Raw genomic sequence first — 22,500 nt, 5'->3', positions numbered from 1 at the left:
GCATCATATTTTCACCTTGGAATTGCATCTGGTCATTTTTCACGCTGTCACTTTCACAACGTGTACGAGACTTTAGGCTTCTACTCTCCAGTGTGCATCTTCACACACGGACACAACTACACACAAAACATTTTCATGCTGACCCACAAACTCATTCCTTCTTCCACCTCTTACAGCCCAAAAACAACACACAGCTCCCTCAACCCCCCTAATTTCCAAGTGTAATTACCTAGCTGAGGAGCCTCACATGAAGGGAGCAGCACTTAGGCAGACCAACCTGACACACACTAAAAGCTCCCGCCACAGTGTGTGTGTGTGTGCGTGTGTGTGTGTTTGTCTGTGAGAGAGAGCCGGAGAGAGTAGGCCTATTTAAGGGAGAAAAAGCATATATGAGTGTGTGTGTGTGTGTGTACAAGCATGAGCATGTATGTACTGTATGTGACAGGGAATGTAATGGTGGGTACGTACATATGTGTGCAAGCCTTTGCCCATTCCTCTGAGTGTGTGTGTGAGTGTGTGTGTGTGTGTGTGCGTGAGCGTGCACGCATCACTCATTGAGCTGAGAGAATGTCTGATTAATTAACAAGGAAGAAAGAGAGCCTCTCCAGTGAGCAGCCAAGCAATGCTAAAAGCTCCTTTCTTTCTCTCTCTGTATTATCGCTCTCCGCAGTCCCAGTCACTCTCTTCATTTTTGTCTCTGTCTTCTTGTGCATCTTGCTCGCTCTTGCACTCCCTTTAATTTTTTTTTAGGGGGGGGGGGGGCAGTGGCGAAGAAGGAGGGATCTATACTGTGTGTGTGTGTGTGTGTGTGTGCGTGTGTGTGTGTGTGTGTGTGTGTGTGTGTGTGTGTGTGTTCATATCTGCCATACAGGACAGAAGCAAAGCACTGGAGGAAATCTTTCAGCGGGTCTTTGAAAGGTGCACACCAGACCAGCTTTCATAGAAACTCGGGGGTTTTCGTAAAACAGTGGTCGCCAAGATGTCAGGGTGAACCTGGATTTTTACATTGATAGAAGAAAAAATATGTCCCACTTGTGTCACTTTTGATGTAAGGGTTGGTCACCTCGTAACGACCCGATGCCAACAGCGAGCATGTCCCAGGGTCAAAAATGGAGTGCCTGCTTCCAGTCCCTGAAGAAGACGAGGACAGAGCTGCCGTCATGAATAGCAGGAGCAGTCCATTCGGTGGGGTGAAGGGGAGGTGGGAGTGAGTGGGGTGCATGCTCTCCCCTTGAACCACAATCACTCCTAATCGGTTCCTCCTCCCCTTCCTCTCTTCCGTGTCATTCACCCTCTGCCATTTTTCTCTTTCAGTTTTCTCCCTTTCTTCTCCCTTCCTCCCTCTTTTGTCTCTCTGCTTTGCCCTCTTTTTCCCCCATTTCATATCTCTCTCTCTCGCTCTTTCCAAGATGATTGTTTTCTAATTGGCAGACTGCTGGATTTCGTGGTTGTTATGGTAACCTAGAGAGGGGCATACATGCTTTGATTTGGGGTGGGGGTCGGTCCCACTTGAGAAAACTGAGGGCAACACTCCTCCAAGGCTTGGTTGGCCACTTCAGCCAATGGACCTGTGTGTGTGTGTGTGTGTGTGTGTGTGTGTGTGTGTGTGTGTGTGTGTGTGTGTGTGTGTGTGTGTGTGTGTGTGTGTGTGTGTGTGTGTGTGTGTGTGTGTGTGTGTGTGTGTGTGTGTGTGAGAGAGAGAGAGAGAGAGAAAGAGCAACAAAGGGGGAGACACACAGACGGACACACTGTCTGTGTGTGCGTGTACGTACGTGCAGAGGATCACCTCAAGAGCTTGCTTTCATTGGTGTGTCCTTCCGTTCTTTCTACCTCTCCTCCTCGCATCCTCTGTCCTTCCCTACACGAACCATTCACACCTCAGACTGTCAGTCCCTTCTTCTCCAATCAATGACAACTGAGACAGAGAAGCAAGTGAATCGGGGACACACTTGAACGTGGCAATAAAGAAAGCGCTTTCTCCACTGTGGAGAGAGATGGATAAAAATAGGCATTTAGAGACACACTGACACAAAGACAAAGAGAAGCTGTGAAGAGAGAGAGAGAGAGAGAGAGAGAGAGAGAGAGAGAGAGAGAGAGAGAGAGAGAGAGACAGAGAGAGAGAGAGAGAAAGAGATCATGACACTCATGGCTTGTCAGTGAGTGAGTAAGAGTAAGCAAGAGAAAGAGTGTGCGTCATTTCCGGGAGGGGGGGTACGCTCTCTCCTTGTACACTGTGAACCACACAACACAATCACACACTGCCTTCTGCAGTATGTGATGTATATATGGGTGTGTGTGTGTGTGTGTGTGTGTGTGTGTGTGTGTGTGTGTGTGTGTGTGTTGAGTGTATATTAAATGAGTCTTCATTAAACCCTGCCATGCGGAAGAAATCGAGCTGGTGTGCCCTTTAGAATTAAAGGTGGTCGGCTGGTCGGGAGGCAGACAGTGTGAAGAATTAATGGTCGTTCTGGTTAAATAACTGGCCCTCCTTAATAGACCTCTTTAATGCTGACTGCCGAGAGAGAGATAAATCTCAGGGCATTTTTAAAACACAAGCGCACACAAGAACCGAACCGTGCAGCCAGGTCCGTAGACACACTAACACAGGTCCACTAGTAATATACACACACACACACACACACACGTACAGGAAACACTGCAAGTAGAGTCACAGTGTCCATTTAACCTACAAAAACTAAAGCGAAAAATATTCGGTGATGATTTGAAAAATAAAAACAAAAAAAACAAAAAACAAAAAAAACCAAAAAAAAGCGGTGCAAAAGAAAACACATGATAAAACGTCAATAACAAGAGTGTTGTCAAGAGGCTTCATTTCACAGGCCTAAACAGATGACATGGTACCACAAACAGAACCACTAGTTTGATTGTTTTCGTTTGTGTACCGCTTCCGTTGTGGGAAGATGGCAGCACAAATTGACGACTGCGGCGGCCTCACCCAGTACCGTCCATGCAGTGTCTTTGTTCACGTCTGCGTCTAAGTTTTGTCTTCGTTTGATGGCTGGGAGAGCTGGTGCTGGATCGGCTGGGGGAGCCTGGTCTGCTGCATCCTGTGGAGCCGGGGACCACGGCCCTGCCCGGAGCTGTGTGTTAGAGGAAACACCGAGGGCGGTCTGACAGGACGCGGGCAGGCTAAGCTAACTGCTAGCCCATGCAGACCGGCAGGTCCGACAGTCATCCTGGCTGGTGTTCATTCTCCTGGACAGGGAATTTTTATTATTTTTTTTGTGGATATGTTGGATATATGTGTTCTTGTAGTTTTTTGTTTTGTTTTTTTGTTGGTAGTTTGGATGTGTGTTCTTGTAGTTTGGACATGTGTTTTTGTCTTTGTTGCAATGCTGTGGGAAACAATATTTCGTTTCATTTCATGTGTGCAAGTGCACAACATGAAATGACAAATAAATGTTCCTGATTCCTGAACACGCAACTGCGACACAGACAGGATGGGACTGAACCCAAGACCTTCTCGCTATGAGGAAACGCCGAGTGCTGAACACAAAACCACCCTAACGCTCAGGTCAGTTAAGCAACAAACACAATACTCAATTAAAAATAAAAAAAATCTCCTTTAAAGATGATTCTCCCTTCTCTACCCATCCCTGGCAGAGGACCACGAATGAGATGTAGCAGCCATTGTTGCTTGTGTGCTGTCCGCTCAGCAGAACAAAGACAACACAGGCAGCCCAGTGCATTACAAACCACATCAAACTATAAGGCAACACTGTTGTGTGTACTATTGACTGTAATATTGATTGCAGACTTGTCCAGCTGAAGCATCGCCACATCGTCATTACATTTCAATCCTTTTTTCCTGCCTGAGTAGGAACGCATTTGTGCACCGCCAGTATTCATCCTACCCCGTCAAAAAATTCAGCAGCAGTATATGGATTGTGTCTCCAACCGTGGTAGATGCCACTTGGTATTATATAATCTGACCCCCCGATCCAGACAGATTAAATGACTATTTATTGATGGAGAAAAATAATGGACTTCAGCTTTAAACAAGTGAAACACTACTACATAGGGAGGGATAAACTTCTACACCCAGGTGTTCCTAGTTTGCCAGATGAGCCAACACTTTATTCTCCCTGGCTGCAAACCGGCACATAAATAACATCCCGCCTGCAACACTCATCCTATTAACTTTCACTTCAGCCACATGCATGAAGGGTGTTTCCACTGACTGATTACATACTCACACACATTCACATACTGCAGTGGTCCTACACGCAGAGACATTCTTATAAATAATGTAGGATGGGCGTCCGGGTGGCGTAGCGGCCTATTCCGTTGCCTACCAACACGGGGATCGGCGGTTTGAATCCCCATGTTACCTCCGGCTTGGTCGAGCATCCCTACAGAAACAATTGGACGTGTCTGCGGGTGGGAAGCCGGATGTGGGTATGTGTCCTGGTCGCTGCACTAGTGCCTCCTCTGGTTGGTCGGGGCGCCTGTTTGGGGGGGGGGAATAGCATGATCCTCCCTTGCGCTACATCCCCCCCACTTGCTATGTCCCTTGGCGAAACGCCTCACTGTCAGGTGAGAAGAAGCGGCTGGTGACTCACATGTATTGGAGGGGACATGTGGTAGTCTGCAGCCCTCCCCGGATCAGCAGAGGGGGGGGGGAGTAAATACCGGGACGGCTTGGAAGAGTGGGGTAATTGGACGGGTACAATTGGGGAGAAAAAGCGGGGGGGGGATAAATAAAAAAAAATGTAGGATGTTTTTTGTTCTGTATTGCTTTAAAGGCTTGTGTTCACATCCACACAGTGACCATCCCACCAAGATAAAGATCTAGGATGTGCAAACCATACTGGTTGTCACTAAACTTGAACCTGAACCATCATCATCCTCTCCTGCTAGAGGATTACACAGCGTTTTTTTTTTCGTTTTTTTCTTCCATTTTCATTTATTTATTCATTTGTTTCTACAAGAAGACTCACCCGGTGTTTCTGCTGTTTTTATCCAGCGGAGTGTAATCGGAGCCCCTGTTGATTTATGGTGTGCTCTCTGTTGTGCTATAAGCTGCATCATTTATCATACACAACCCCAACACATCACACAGCAAACTGTGTTTATGAGCCCTTTTCTTCTGGCCTGTATTTTTGTGTCTGACAAGAGGTTAAGGGACTGCACACGTGCACCTATGTGTGTGTGTGTGTGTGTGTGTGTGTATCTTTATGCTACTTTATGACTGTGTTTGAGTTTGATATTGTTGGTGTGTTTGTCAATAGATTCAACATTTTCCATGTGTAACAGATGGAGCCGAGATCCCAACGGGATATACAATGCCTTTCATATCTCACTGTGTGTGTTTGATTGCGCCGGTGTCTGGCTTCACCGCTTTACTGAAGTGCTGATGGAAAGGAGTCCTCAGTGATTTGTTTATCTTCGTCTAGCACATGCACACCACTGCTTCGACTTCCCCTGACACACATGCACACACACACATGCATGTGCGCACACACACACACACACTCTCTCTCTGCTGACAAACTGCTTCCTTTTGCATAATCGATTACCAGCAGCCAATGACTGAGCCTCCTACAGTACGCATCATCAAGTTTCAGGAAGTGATAATGAACCAGTGGAGAACTGGTTCTAAAAAATGTGTCCCTGACTTCAAGGACTAGTTCACAAATTACATCAGGAACTTAGTCTCTTACAATCACACCCATGGGCCAATAAGCTTAAAAGATACGGCGATAATGGTAATGTGGTGACACTCTGGACCCATTCTGAGCCGGGCTGTCAGTGTAATGGAACGAGGGTATTGTCTGAGTCTGACAGAACATTATACACCCAATTTATATCATTTAAGAAACTCATCATGGACCCTGCATGTAAGGTAGGTATCTATCTATCTATCCATCCATCCATCCATCTCTACTGGAAGGCAAAATCATTATCACAAGGCTCCAAGAATCCTTCATATCGTTCATTAGCAGTAGCTCCCAAACAGGAAAAAAAGAAAAGAAAAAGAAAAGGATTTCATTCTAAATGCTAGTCTCACCATTGCTACTATTGAGGAACCAAAGAAAAAGAGGAATACAATAGGACTGATCATCCCAATGGGTCATCCTAATATCTTAGGCTTGAACCCAGCTCATCATTTGCATCCAGGTTGAGGCTTCATCTGTTGTTTGTTGCTGTCCATGGTCGAACACGGAAATAAGGATGAAAACAACTGGGCAGTTTCTTAACCGATCCACCGTTTTCTATAAATGTATGTTGAGTCAAGCTTTTTTTTCCCCAAAAAATGCTTTCATTTCCATAATAACAAGGCATTATGCATTTAAGGCAATAAGAAAATGTCAGAAAACAGGAGACCTGGAGCTGACTATCAAAAAGGTGTGTGTGTGTGTGTGTGTGTGTGTGTGTGTGTGTGTGTGTGTGTGTGTGTGTGTGTGTGTGTGTGTATGGGGATGTGTGGGTGGTTGGGTGCATTTATATGTATTCATAAATAAGTGACCTGTGACTGACATGGAGGCAACAAACTCTCTCTCTCTCTGTCTCTCCCTCTCTCTGAGATTCTCCTCTGCTTTGTCTGTGGAGCTGTAAGGTGTACACCGAGGCCTGACATGAATGCTTTATATACAATCACACACTCACTCACACACTCACTCTCACACACACACACACACACACACACACACACACACACACACACGTGAGGTGTGAATGTGTGCATATACACACAAACAATAATGGAGGAGTGCCCACATGGAAACTCATTCCCCCTCTCTCTCAGTTGCTCGCTCCCAAACTCACACACACACCCATAAATAAATGTGTCTTGGTAGACAGAGGGCAGAGGGAAGGTGAAAACTGATTTAGACAGGAGAGAGAAAGAAATACGAGGACGTCAGCAACATCACATCTCACTGTACAGGGAATAGGTGTGTGTGTGCGTGGGGGGGGGGCAGGAAGAAAGACAAAGGATGGAAAGGAGTGAGGGAGATGGGAAAAGAAAGGAGGGGTCAAATCAAAGGTGAGGAATGGAGGGAAGGAAAACACAAGAAGATGAGGAGGAAACATGAGAAGGTGAAGGTGGATGAGGGAGAGAAGCATGAAAACACAACAGAATAGAGTAGAAAGGCGTCTGACCTGTCAGAGGCAGCAGCAGCAGCTGGAGGTGATGCAGTTCCTGCTCCTCGGGGTTTGTTGACCTTGGCATAGAGCCCGTCCAAGTGGTCACCGTCTGGGGTTGACCCGGCATCATTACCATGGTTACCGTGTCCTGGGAAGGCTGAGAGGCGCTGAGGGGAGGGTGTGCGGACTGTGTTGTATGGTGGTGACTGGGGTTGGATGGGACCACATTCACGATCCCTGAAGTTGTGTATGCGGGCGTAGTTAGGGTCCCCGTCATCGTCCTCTACATCGGTGTACGGGGCTCCCCCACCTCGTGGGTCTTTGGATTGCCGCTCTCGAAGCTCTGTGTGTTTTGCCTCGATCCTGACACAATATAAAGGAAGGACAAAAAAAACCATAAATATACAACACAAACAAACAAACACACATTACATACATCCATTATCCAAACCGCTTATCCTGCTCTCAGGGTCGTGGGGATGCTGGAGCCGATCCCAGTAGTCATTGGGCGGCAAGCAGGGAGACACCCTGGACAGGTCACCAGGCCATCACAGGGCACACACACACACACCTAGGGACAATTTAGTACAGCCGATTCACCTGACCTACATGTCTTTGGACTGTGGGAGGAAACCGGAGCCCCCGGAGGAAACCCACGCAGACACGGGGAGAACATGCACACTCCACACAGAGGATGACCCCGGGCAACCCCCAAGGTTGGACTAACCCCGGGCTTGAACCCAGGACCTTCTTGCTGTGAGGCAACCGTGCTAACCACTGCACCACCATGCTGCCCATTTTATATATTTAACACACACACACACACACACACACACACACACACATTATATATACATTATATATATAATGTATAATTCAGGAGAAAAAAATTGAGTAATGACAGATCCATAAATACATCAAGTGAGCCAAAGTAGTGTCATTTGTCTGTTTGCAAGTGTGTGTGTGTATGTGTGTGTGTGTGTCTGCATGAGACAATGTGAAAGTGTGTGCTTCTTTGTGTCCTTGCAGGCATGTGTATGTTTTTGTGAGAGCACGTGTGAATGTGTAAACACGGCCCCGCTGGGTGGGCTGAGAAGGATGTAGTTAGTTATGACTGAGCCAACTGCAGTGAAATGTCCCCAACTTCACCATGCAGAGACAAGGCCTCAGGAATGACAAACAGTCTGTGTGTGTGTGTGTGTGTGTGTGTGTGTGTGTGTGAAAAGAATGCAAACAATAAAAGAAAGGAATGGTAGAAAATGTTTAATAGAGTGGTTTGGATAATGGGTTCCATGAGAATGAACAATCATCGGGCCACCGCTGAGAAAACAAAAGATAGCAAAACAGCCGTGTTAATGGACAACAAAACAAAACCAAAAAAAAGAGAGAGTGAAAACCAGACAAACACAATAAAATGCCTCACATAAAGCTCTGCTCAGATGTTTTGTGAGATATTCACATTGGGTTTAATACACTCATAAAAAAAAGAATCAATCCGCTATCGATTCAAAAGAATTACACTTGACTCTTAACATGAAATAGCCAACTGCATCACTCTTCTGACAAAAGACACAAAAATTAGATCACAAAAAAGAAAAGAGGAGAGTGCACTGCACATTCTGGTCACAACATGTATGAAGAGTCCCACTGGACGAGTGCTGCAAGTAGCAGCAAATTAAAAGAAAGTAAGGAAGCCAAAGAGGAAGGCTGACAGACAGACAGAGACACAGATGGACAGAAGGACGGGCAGACGGACAGATAGACAGACAGATGGACGGACGGACAGGCAGATGGACGTACGGACAGACAGGCAGACGACGGGCAGCAAGACAGACAGACGGACGGACAGACAGGCAGAGACAGACAGACGGATGGACAGACAGACAGGGAGAGACAGACAGACAGACAGACAGGCAGACAGAGACAGACAGACAGACAGAGAGACAGATGGACAGACAGACATAATGTTTAGAGAGAGTTCCCCACCGCTCTCTCTCCTCCCTCATCCTCTCCAGCTCTTCCTCACTCAGGACATCTGACTTCTGACGCTGTAGAGCCGCCTTCCCCTCCTTCTTTTCTTCTTTTCTCTTCCCAAACCTGGAGAAAAAGGAGTGATGCACAGAGAGAGAGAGAGAGAGAGAGAGAGAGAGCGAGAGAAGAAGAAGAGGAAGAAAATAAAAGGAAATCAATGAAAAGAAGAAAAAAAAACAAAGAAGAAATTCAGAGGGAGTGAGTGTTTGGTCTTTTCAGATGCACTGCTACAGCCTGGAAAACAGACGCCATATTCACCGGTGACGTGTGCTGTAACAGATGAAAGACCAACACCAACACCACATTTACACCATCCACACAACTATCACACATGAAGACACACGGGTGTGAGAGGGATGAGTGCAAACGTGCACGCTGTGTTATTCAGCGTGGGAGCTCAGGCACAGACACAGTCTGTGACTGAGTGTCAAGACCAATGGTGTGCAAACATGAATCATCTCCGCCCTCTGTCATACGCACACACACACACAGAAGCAACACGTTCCTCTCCTCTTCTCGCCACAGACTGTTGTGTGTGTGTGTGTGTGTGTGTGTGTGTGTGTTATTTTTCAGCTATACTATATGCGAGGACCAATTTAACTTTTTAACAGTAAGTGAGGACATTTTTGCAAAGTGAGGACATTTTGGCCACTCCTCACTTCTTCAAGGGCCTGTTTCAGAGTTATGACTTCAATTTAGTGTTCGAGTTAGGGGTTAAGGAATGAATGTTGTCAGCGAGGATCTTCACAAGTACACAACAACAAGTGTGTATATGTGCGTGTGCGCCTGTGTTTGTCCTTTGTTAAATAAGTTAGACAGTTTAGAAATGTACCACCACTCACTGTATCAATATCAGCTGAAATGCCCGCAGAGGACCTCAGCCATATACTAGTAGCGCACACACACACACACACACACACACGCACGCACGCACGCACACACACGCACACACACACGCACGCACACACGCACGCACGCACGCACGCACGCACACACACATAATGTTATTGAGGGTACATATCCACTTTGGAAATGGACCTGTCACGTGTGGCTCCTTGAGCAAAGGTTCAAATATGGCCTACATATTCCATAGAAGACACACAACCTATTGTATGGCTCTACCTAATGTATATGGAAACATCAGCAGTCACTCAAACACATCATTATAGCCCCCCACAAAAACTGCAGTGTTCACCTTCCCAACATAACTTCATTACTATCTTTACCTTATTCGAACATCCGCTAGGTATGTCCACACTTACACACTTACACACTTACACACACACACACTTACATAATGGGGCTAGACTCAGCCCAAATGAAAAGCATCCTCCTATATTAAATGCTCACATATCAATACACAAACCAAATGTGTGTGTGTGTGTGTGTGTGTGTGTGTTCAACCTAAACAGCTTACTCAGCACTACTGGACACTGCACAAGTCATTACTTGAAGAAGACCATGAATCTCTCAGCCACGCCTGCACACATATTTGCACACATGCATGCAGAAAAGCATACACACACACACACACACACACACACTTCTCTAACAGGACGGCCATCAGCCCACTGACTGTAATTGAATGATGATGGGTTCACACTATGCAGACGCCCTGACATTTCTTAATGAGAAAAGGAATGGACTGTTTCCACTCTCTCCACAGGGCAGCTGCACGCAGCAGCTTGGTTTACCAGTGCTATCGTTTGCATGGTGGGGGGGATTACTGAATATGGCAAAATGTGGTAGCCCACACCCCATACCTCATGAGAAGGACCCTCTTCAGCAGTTCTGTTCTAGCAGAGCTGCACTGCATTGCCACTGAAGCTGGTCAACTTTTTGTTGTTGTTGTTTTTTTTTTATGGCTTGAGCCATGTTTATAGACCTTTTCTTCATTTGCCCATGGCAGTTAATTAAAAACTGAAAAATATTCATTGTTACTAATAGTCATCAACCCACTGAGGATGCACAAGCCAGAGCATTCTTAGTGCTGGTCCCAAGCCCGGATAAATGGGGATGGTTGCGTCAGGAAGGGCATCCGGCGTAAAACCTTTGCCAAACCAAATATGCGGGTCATAAATCAGATTTCCATACTGGATCGGTCACAGGAGGCAAGACTGAGATGGTTTGGACATGTGCGGAGGAGAGATTCTGGGAATATTGGGAGAAGGCTGCTCAAGATGGAGCTGCCAGGGAAGAGGAAAGGAGGAAGGCCAAAGAGGAGGTTTATGGATGTGGTGAAGCGGGACATGCATGTGACTGGTGTGACAGAGGAAGATGCTCATCATTTTCCTCTGTCATGCCATTATTACCAGTAGTCAATGCTAAAGTTTATTAAATTGATTCATGCCTTGTGTATTATGATATTGACCTTAAGAATTTAAACATTTGGGCATCTGGGTGACATGGTGGTCTATTCAGTTGCCTACCAATACGGGGATCGCCAGTTCGACTCCCCGTGTTACATCTGGCTTGGTTGGGCGTCCCCACAGATGCAATTGTCTGTGTCTGTGGATGGGAAGCTGGATGTGGGTATGTATCCTGGTCGCTGCACTAGCACCTCCTCTGGTCGGTTGGGGCACCTGTTCGGGGGGAGGAGGAACTGGGGTGAATAGCAGGATCCTCCCATGTGCTATATCCCCCTTGGGGAAACTCCTCACTGTCAGGTGAAAAGAAGCGGTTGGAGACTCCACGTGTATCGGAGGAGGCACATGGTAGTCTGCAGCCCTCCCCAGATCAGCAGAGGGGGTGGAGCAGTGACCGGGACGGCTCAGAAGAGTAGGGTAATTGGCCAAGTACAATTGGGGAGAAAGGAAGGGAGGAAAATTCCATAAAAAAAAAGAAGAATTTAAACATTTGCAACAAATGTTAAATATTTGAATAACTATATATCACATGTATCTATTTATTATCACTATATCATTAACACTTGGTGATACCAATTTCTGGATAACACAGCATGAGCACGTCAGGAGCCTCGGTCAAATTCAATTCTGGGGGGAAAAAAAAAACAGTGTCCACTACTCAGAGTAACTAAATAAAACCCCCACTGTAGGAAAATAAAAGGGCTATGGTTAATTGAGCCAGTCAAGCCTACTTAATAGTTAATGCATTCTGAATGTGAATCCTGACCTTAAACTTGTTTTATATTTTATTCATCATGGGAATTTATTAATCTATTATCAGTACCACTACCTGCTGACGCCGCTGTTTGAAGTATCACCACCCTGGCGAGTGTACTGTATTATTTAAAACAACATTTAAGTGCATTTTTAAGTATGTGTGTGTGCGTGCGTGCGTGTGTATGACAGTTGTCTCAGAGCATGCATTTGTGAGTGTATAACTGCAAAATAGTTTTTAACATGGTGTGTGTGCCCAGGAACTACGTGTGTGAAAAGCTTCATGTTGGTGGGGGGTGGAGGTTAGAGAAGCTTATTTTCCACTTTTATAGGGGGCTCAACGGGCAGTCAAGGCCTAGCAGGACTAAACTATGTGTGCGTGTGTGTGTGTGTGTGCGTGCGTGCGTGTGTGTCCCAAAGGAGAGAAGCCTAGCTTTAATTAGTGCTGCCGACAGTGTTGTAAAGCTTACCCCTCCCTTCAGTCCTCCCTGTTTTACCTTTCTTTAACCTCTCCTTCCTCAATGTTCTCTTCTTTATCCTTTTTCCTTCTTGCAGTATGCTTTTCTCTCCCTTTCTCATTCCCTTCACCTTCACTCCTTTCGCTCTCTGGTTGCCACTTTACCTCTCCTTCACCCCTTCATCTCCCTCCTCGTCCTCTGTCTAATCCCATTCCCCTCGCTATCGAACTCCTCTCCTGCTGCAGTTAACCTCTCCTCTCCCCTCTCTCCTCTCGTCCACCCAGCTTGTCGTCTCGGCTCCTCCCCTGCTCCCTTAGCTTAATCTTTCAATTTTAAAATCACAATTATAATCAAAACACAAAGAAAGAGTATTAGATCATAGCTGTGTTTCATACATTGTAGTTGTTTGTACCAGAAAAGGGTAAGCAAAAGATGTTGATTTTGATTTGTACTGTTTCCATCCAGCAACTGGCTGATATTTAGCTCCACCCCCTTTGCTCCAGTCGCAGCTGAGTAAACACTGGTATAGACACTGCACCCTCAATCAGCTAGCTACCTGTCACTAAGGACACAACAGAGCCGAGAAGGATCCAAGGTGTGCCTGAGGAAGACTCTGGAAGTCACACCCAGCTTCTTTTGATTCATTTGCAAAACTTAAAACAAATCTGTAGGATAAGCATGACAGTGGGTGTGTCTCAACATGCCTGAACCAGGGGGAGGGGGGGGCTAAGCGTACATCTGTCACCATCTTAACAACGCTGTGATTGCAACCATTCCCAAATCCTCTGTGAATAGTACACATGGCCGTCGAAACTCTTGTTAATGGTCACCCCCATATCTGCATATGAAACTGACCGTTGGTTTCGGTCGTTATGCCAATGTATGGTTCATAAGGGTGGGGACACCTGCAGTCAGTTGGGACCGAAGAGGTCACTTAGATGAGCAATGAAACATTTCTCTCAATAAACATTGTGTTCAGATGAACTGATTAATTTTTCTGTGATTTTCTTACTTGGATTATTGACCATGCATATAAAGACAGCATCCTAAATGGTCTTCTCTATCTGGTGCTGGGATTAGTGTGTCCCTGTTGTAGGGCTGTGCTAGGTTTTGTACCAGTGCAGGCTGGAACAGGGCTTAATGAACCCTAGCACCGCACATGAAGTAGGCTGCTCCTCTAAAAGCTTCTCTTTATTTTAGCCTCTTTTTCCTTTTCTTAGTTATGCTAACATTAGTGACCCAGTAATTTATTCTTGCATCTTATCAGTATCCTTCAACAGCATACTGGAGGCCTTGCTCTTGGCTTCTTGGAGACTTACAGTAGCCGGCTAAATGGCACGGTGATCTTCACATTGGAGGAGAGTACAAAAGGACCGAAAAAGCAGCAACAACCAAGAGTTGTTGGAGTTTAGGATCGGTCCACTGAAAACTAAATAAGAAAGAAGTGTGTAAAAACCTTCACCTGTAAAATACAGAGAGAGACGTGAGAGAGGGGGAACGTGAGAGATTAATTACAGACAAACAGGACTGAAGCAAAATTAGTGTTTAGTGACAGAGGTGAGATACAGGTATTGCCAAGTCATATGGAAGTTATTTTAAATATGGAGACACTGACCATGTCTGCAACTTTTTTTAATAGGGGGGGTTATGCAAATTTTAGTGTTTGGAATAAAACATTTGATGGAAATGGGAAATATTGAATTTAAATCCCAAAATTTGCAAAATGTATATGCTCACTTCAGGCGCAAAAATTTTTTATTCAATAAAAGGAAATTAAATAAATTGTGTTGAAACTGCATTTACCTTATACAAAATAGAAAAAGAAAAAGAAAAATACAATTAGCATCGAATCATATGATCAGCTGGCTCTTCATCTTAACTGGTCCATGTCTCATGAGTGTGGACACACGACACAGAAAATGTAAAACTACATTTAGATCTGATGGAAATGACTTCATTTGGATAAAAAAAAAAAAATTAATCACTGATTTGAAGTTGGATGGAAACATAGCTAGTGTTGGTCAGAGTTGGAGAACCAAGGGCAAGAGGACTCAAGAAAAACAGATAGCTAGATAGACAGATAGATAGATAGATAGACAGATAGATACCCATGTAAAACGTAAAACCACAGAAACTACTATTAAATATCTTTCAACGAATTAAGTGAGAAGTAAGAAAACTGGAATATATCTGGGCATGGTGGTGATTTAGAAAACAGGTACAAGAAATGAGAATGTGTGAGAAAGAGGGAAGATAGCGAGGTAGAGAGACAGTTGTACTGCACACCTACAGCCCAGCTAAATTATCCTTTCTATCAGGTCTCTATCAATACTCTGTCCTGGGAGGACGCACACACACACACACACACACACACACACACACACACACGCACAACAACAACAACAATAACAATAACAAACTGAAGCATACAAACAGATAACTTCACAGGATATACAAACAGCAAGAAACATCAACAATGAGGGGAGAAAGGAGACAGAGGAAGTATATGTGTGTGCATGTTTCTCTTTGTTTTTCATACGACAGGAAGACAGAAAAAAGAGAGAGACAGAGGAAAAGGACAGAGAAAAGGCGGCACACCTGAGGATGTAGTGCGACAAGGAAAGCTGGTCAAAGAAAAAGGGAACGAACGCATCAAGGGAGGGCACATAAAGACAACTTTCCTCCCCTTTGTCCTGTCACTGGCTACAGGCTGAGTGCAGAGGGAGTTGGCACCCACGCTGAGATCATCTGAGCTGAGCGTCAGTGTGTGCATTTATTTGTGTGAGAGAGAGAGAGAAAAGAGAGAGACAGAAGGGAAGAGCGAGATAGAGCAGTCAATGATGTGTGAAAATATAAATTAAAAGAATGGGAGAAAATGGAAATGTGAGAAACCATCAAACTGTCAGATGATGTCATAGCATTGATCTTTAACCTCTCTCAGTTCTGGCGACGCTGAGGTGACCAGTGAGATAAAAAAAAAAGAGAGGGACAGAGAGAGAGAGAGAGAGAGAGAGAGAGAGAGAGAGAGAGAGAGAGAGAGAGAGAGAGAGAGAGAGAGCAGTCAATGATATCTAAGTAAAATGGAAGGAGTCTGTCTGTAAGCAACCACACAAACAGCACCATTCTGCCTTTGCAACCCATATTGTGGTCGGAGGGGGGATTACACCCAAATGGGCACTGCACTAGTGTGCGAAAATATAAATTAAAAGAACAGGAAGAAAGTGCAAAGGTGAGAAACCGCCAAACTGTCTGATGATGTCATAGCACTGACCTTTAATCTTTATCAGTTCTGGTGTCTCTGAGGTGACCAGTGCACCAATGAGAGAGAGAGAGAGAGAGAGAGAGAGAGAGAGAGAGAGAGAGAGAGAGAGAGAGAGAGAGAGAGAGAGAGAGAGAGAGAGAGAGAGAGAGAGAGAGAGAGAGAGAGAGTTTTCATATCACAAAAGTGGAATGGGAAATTTGCAGCTCTGAGTAAATGTAGACAATTAGGCTGCCTCGATATATTTACTTCTTCATACTTCTGGAATTGGTTTCTCTCTCAATTCGTTTTTCATTTGTTCTTTCAAATATTTTTCTTTCATTCTGCCTTGTTGTTCTCTCATTTCTACTAGCTTTCTGTCTTCTCATCATTTTCATTTCCTCTCTTAATCTCTCCTCCGCTGTTATTTTCCATTAAGTAAAAGCTACTTGGAAGGGGGGAAAAGTCCAGAGACAGGTGTGATACAGGGAGATGTGATTAAAACATTTTTTTATTAAAGTTAAATCTTGCAGAGCACATATACAGCCCCATAAACACCAGTGGCAGCAATATGGGTGTAATCAGACATTAAAGCACTCCCTGATGGATATGGGAAATAACTGAGTCCTCCGTTGGAATAGGATGCTGGTAATGGATTTGGCAAATCACTCAGCACAAATTCAGGTATCTATGACATTATCAGTGGACCAAGGCTGTTACCAACCCTGGCTTTCAGTAAAACAACCCTAAAATATAATTTTGTTCTGCCGCTGATTGCCACAGTAAAAAATGAGCAAGGCTGCAAACTAATCATTAATCTCCAGCCCCGCCCCCCGGCCCTGAGGACACACCTCCTTGACAATGATTTTCTGGGGTGAACGCTGATGATACCGAAGCTGGCATCAATGGCAACACAAATAAACGTGACTATATAAGACGGGTAGTGAGGGGTCTTGTTTAAATGGACTGCATTTACATAGCACTTTTCAGTTAATAATAATAATAATAATAATGATAAATCAATATTATATAGCGCTTTTCTAACACTCAAAGTCACTTTACAATAAACGGGGTGAAACAAAACAACAAATAAACATAACATAAACATACAGGGGTGGATGGGAAGGGGGGCTACGAAGGTGAGAAGCGGCAGCCACACAACGCCAGCAGTACTCTCCCGCTTAGACAGATACAAAAGGGCAAGAAAAACAAAAAACAACAGCACTGTGGATGCTGATTTTCTGTAGGGGTTTACTCCTACAGAAAATCAATCAGTTAATGCCCCCCACCACCACAACCACAACCACAACCACCACCGCCACACACACCAGTGGTAGTGTCCATCATAGACGGTAACAACCAGCTCATCGGGTGCAGTTACAGGTTAGGTGTCCTGCTATGGAGCTGAGGATCGAACCAGCAACCTTCCAGTTACCAGACGACCTGCTCTGTCTCCTGAGCCAATGCCGCTGACCAGACCCAGACTGTGAGATGTTGTTAAACTAAAATGTCACTTTTTAAAGTTGTCACCTGAGTAGCTCTTTATGTAGGGTGGAGGAGTAACAGACTAACAAAAACCATTAGCACCCAATTCAGACGAATATATTACCTCTTGTATGATCATTAGTGTGAACAGAATGGTTACTCATGAATATTCATGAGCTAACACCCCGATCTGTACAGGAAGTGTATGGAAACTAATTTGCATGTGGAGATGAGCTAATTAGAAAAATGTACTCAGGTTGCTTAAAAATCCCATCTGGAGTGGTATGGAGAAGGTAGGGGTAATAGGGAGAACATGACACACACAAACACACATACAGAGACAGACAGACAGACAGACACACACACACACACACATATAATGAAGCAACATGGAAAAAACCCAGCATATGCATACAGAAATACACATAAATACAGACATATACACAAAAAACAAAGACAAGTGAAGCAACTTAGACTGAAACACACAAGCCTGCACACGCACACGCACACGCACACACACACACACAGCGTCCATGAGGACAGGGACAGGACTGAGGACAGAGAACAGGGGGCTGTTACACACTCCTGCCTCTGAAAAGAACCCATACTGACAAATGAGGAGAGAAAGACTGCAAACATCTGTGTCTCTCACTTAACCTATTCTTCTCTCTGGCTCTCATTCACTCCCTCAGCCACTAGACACGCCCCCTCAGCAAGGATTGGCAGATGGAGCCCTAAGGGCACAGATGATTGACAGATGTGACACGAAGACACACACGGACGCACATGACCCCCCCTGCAGACACACACACACACACACACACACACAGAGGCAGACATGCAAACACAGGTGACTGGCAGGCATGACATCCAGCCCCAATGATTTCCTGTCAGGGTGTTTGATTGGCGGTTGGTGGGTCCCACCCCACAAGTGCGCGCTCTTGAACAGTGACAGCCAATGTCTTGTGTACAGCGATTAAAAACCTGGGGTAGTTCTATCCTTAATAACTTTTTATAAGCTTCAGATATGAGCATTTTCCAAACAAACATCCACATTTTCATTCTAAATTAACTTGTAAAAACAAATTAAGGCCTAATACAGGTGATGTATATATGTTGAATGCAGTTACAGTGGTCATTAGTTCCTTTTTAAAACATTAATGTTGACTGAAAAATAAAGTAACGACCATATATGAGATGAATATATATATATACATACACACACACACACACACACACACACACACACACACACACACACACACACACACACACACACACACACAGACTGGTGACAAATTAAAGGAAAAATCTGAAAGTTTGACCGTTACAATGAGGGGGTCTGGGGACTCTGTCATGGGGGCATTTTCCTGGCATAGTTTTGGTCCACTTGTCCCCTTAGAGGGTCAGCGCAAATCAATACAAAGTAATTCTGAGTGATCACCTCTATCCTATGAGACATTTCCCTTTTTTTTGTGGATTTTCCCCCCTTTTTCTCCCCAATCGTTTCCGGCCAATTACCCCATTCTTCCGAGCTGTCCCGGTCTCTGCTCCACCCCCTCTGCCGATCCGGGGAGGGCTGCAGACTACCACATGCCTCCACAGATACATGTGAAGTTGTCAGCCGCTTCTTTTCACCTTACAGTGAGGCATTTCACCACGGGGACGTAGCATATGGGAGGATCACGCTATTACCCCCAGTTCCCCCTCACCCCTGAACAGACGCACCAACTGACCAGAGGAGGCGCTACTGCAGTGACCAGGACACATACGCACATCCGGCTTCCTACCCGCAGACACGGCCAATTGTGTCTGTGGGGATGCCCGACCAAGCCGGAGGTAACACAGGGATTCAAACCAGCGATCCCTGTGTTGGTAGGCAACGGAATACACCACCACGCAACCTGGACGCCCATATGATGAAACATTTCTATCCTGATGGGAGTGGTCTCTTCCAGGATGACAATGCCCCCATCCACAGGGTACGAGGGCTCTCTGGATGGTTTGATAAGGATGAAAATGATGTAAAGCATATGCTATGGGCTTCACAGCCACCAGATCTCAACCCAGTTCAACACCTGTGGGAGATGTTGGACTGACATGTTAGACAGTGCTCTCCATCACCATCATCAAAACACCAAATGAGGGAATAGCTTTTGGAAGAATGGTGTTAATCCCTCCGGTAGAGTTTAGAGACTTGTAGAATCTATGACAACGAGCACTGAAGATGTTCTGGGAGCCCTCCAGAATTTTTGACAACAATAAAATGACGACGGCAAAATGGAGACATGTGTCGGACTAACAGATAAATATATATATTGCTTTGGTTATTTAAATGGGTTAACTTACTGAAGAATTGTCTTGTTTTTTGTCATTTTTACTTTAGTTGGTAGTGTTTGTGTGTTACCCCTTTTGTTTCAAAATGGCCAGTATAATATGTTCCCCATTGTATTCAGTTTGTTGGGTCAGTTTGGTATGTTTAGTTTGTTATGTTAAGTTTCTTACTTTGGCATGATATGAGTTAAGTTCTGTGTAGTTGACCTCTTTTATGGGTCCAGAACGTTCTGTTATCACGGGGGAAAGGTTTTGGGTAAAAAAAAAAATTTAAAAAAAAAGACCTGGGATTCCTCTTGCCTACCAGCTCAGTCCCTTACAGGATGGATGGATGGATATCAGAGATGGGAAATTCGAATCCTGACAAAATCTGATCTTCCAGATAAAATGAGTTTAAAGCTGATACCGAATCGATTCATTTCATTCACTTTAAAAGGGAAAAAAAATCACGTCACAGCCCCTGCCATTCATCTATGGTGCGGCATCTTGTACTACAGCGTATCATTCTTTTCAGTTTGTGACAGGGTCTGCTGTAACCAAATCTATTGATTCGAGGTTCAACACATTCGCATGTGAGCCGATTCAACTCACTCACTTAAAACAGCAATTGTTTTTGAACTTTTCCACACGTAACTAATTCATATATTTTGACAATATGCTAAGTTAATCAGTGTCATTAATGCTGGTAGCCTAGCTACATATGCTATCAGGTTAGCAAATCAATTAGACCCGGCATACATGTCATCATGTTCAAATACCAACGTGTCGGACAAGTACCCTGAGATAATTTCGTGAAATCCAAATTATTTGTTTGCATTATGTTTTGTCCCTAACAGTCCCTCTATCTCTCAGTTTATCGGTCTATTTTTTATCGCTCTCTGTTAACTCACGACTTGGTAAACGAGTATGTATAATTCTGTGTCTTGACATGTAATGCTTATTTGTCTGTTGCCTATCACCTTCCGTTGTACCATCATTCTGTACCATCCCTTTTTTTCTGTCCGTCTGTCTATATGTCCACCTGTCCATGTCACTTTGCCTCTACCATTGCATTTCTGACTTCTTGCTGGCTCCCTTTCTTTTCTGTGTAAACACACATCTCTCTGTCGTTCATTCTGACGGACTTCAGATTATACCACATTGAAGAGTGAGTGTGTGTGTGTGTGTGTGTGTGTGTGTGTGTGTGTGTGTGTGTGTGTGTGTGTGTGTGTGTGTGTGTGTGTATGTGAACAACTTGGAGTACATTACACATATCAAGTGCCTGTGCAACAGTTAGCTGGCCTGATAAGGTATGTCCTCAAATATAGCTTCTTCTTTTTTTTCCCTCATACTGCCCAAAATAAAAGAATAAATAATAATCTTTCAAAAAATAGCCAGCAACCTTTCGAAGACCAGCAATTTACTAAGGTGGAACACAATCAACACAAAAACTCCGTCTAACACTGTCTCAGATATAACAGCAAGGCTGGCCAATGAGTATCCCTCCTGTAGATGACAGTCATTCAGACAGTGATTGCAGCAACAAAGTAAGTCCATTTTCTACCTCCGACCCTTTCATCTAGAAACCACACACACACACACAAGTAGGCATGTGCAAGTGCGCACAAATACACACACACACAAAAATATATTGAGATCTGGGCTAATAGGCCTAAGCATGGAGCTCAAACATAATAGTACCCACAATGGAGCTAGTCATTCCTAATGGGCCCCACCACGGAGCTGGGCTAATAGTCCCCACGATGGAGCACTTTAGTCTAACAGAGGCACTGCATTATGGACAATAGGGGAGATGGGGGGCTAAGGGGGAGAGAGGACCGATGATGGAGGGAGGGAGGGGGGAGAGAGGACCGATGATGGAGGGAGGGAGGGGGGAGAGAGAGAGGACATCAAGGAAAGGGAGAGGACATAATTATGACTATCAAAAATAGAGAGGGAAGAGGGAGTAGAAGAAGGTATGACAAAGAAGTAAACAAGTGTGGCTGAACCAGGGCTTCCAATAGCCAGTAATTATTTACTGGTAAAAACTCTCGAAGTCTGACAAATAATAATCTCCCCGGCCAAGGTGTCTGGCAATAATTCCACCCAAAGAATAGAACGTTTTATGAAAATGGAAAAAAAAAATCAATTTACCTTTCTATCAACATATAGATCTTCAGAAATAGGTAAGTCAGTAGGTGTAGTAAGTGATTAAATCAATACATTTTTCGCTCTTGTTTTATCATGCAGGATTTGAGCATTCAAAAGCACTGTAGACTAACTGCCATACAAATAGAGTACAACTGTGGGACAAAATGAGAAAACAGTCCAGCCTTAATCAATATTTTCTCATTTTCCATATTGTTTTCCATTTTTTTTGTTTTCTTCAATTTCCCCCTTCCCCAATTGTATCTGGCCAATTACCCCACTCTTTTGAGCTGTCCCGGTCGCCGCTCCACCCCCTCTGTCGATTTGGGGGGGTGCCCAACCGACCAGAGGAGGCACTAGTGCAGCAACCAGGACGAATACCCACATCTGACTTCCCACCCACAGACACGGCCAATTGACCTTTCGCAAAGTCCCGCCCCCCTTAGTTGCTGTTGCTACGCCCGTCAAGCGTTTCAGAACTATCCAGGAAGTAGCCGGAAAACACCAAAACATGAAGGAAGAAATCAGCGCATTGTGTGGGTAAAAGTAACAGTAATAATACGTTAGCTGTATTAGCTATCATAATAGCTAGTAGCAA

At 44.6% G+C, this 22,500-nt stretch overlaps 1 protein-coding gene across 2 annotated transcripts in view; it reads right to left on the bottom strand.

Moving 5' to 3' along the window:
* pard3bb (par-3 family cell polarity regulator beta b) overlaps positions 1-22,500 on the bottom strand; it is a 520,416-nt gene that overhangs the window by 135,053 nt on the left and 362,863 nt on the right. For both annotated transcript variants that reach the window (XM_056289172.1, XM_056289173.1), the window contains exons 20-21: positions 9,097-9,207; positions 7,126-7,473 (exon numbers count right to left, since the gene is read on the bottom strand). In XM_056289172.1, coding sequence (XP_056145147.1) covers positions 7,126-7,473; positions 9,097-9,207 — 459 coding nt within the window. The remainder of the gene's footprint in view (positions 1-7,125; positions 7,474-9,096; positions 9,208-22,500) is intronic.

This window comes from Lampris incognitus, chromosome 11 (assembly GCF_029633865.1).
Source record: "Lampris incognitus isolate fLamInc1 chromosome 11, fLamInc1.hap2, whole genome shotgun sequence".
NCBI lineage: Eukaryota > Metazoa > Chordata > Actinopteri > Lampriformes > Lampridae > Lampris > Lampris incognitus.
This window is presented reverse-complemented; position numbering and strand designations above follow the sequence as displayed.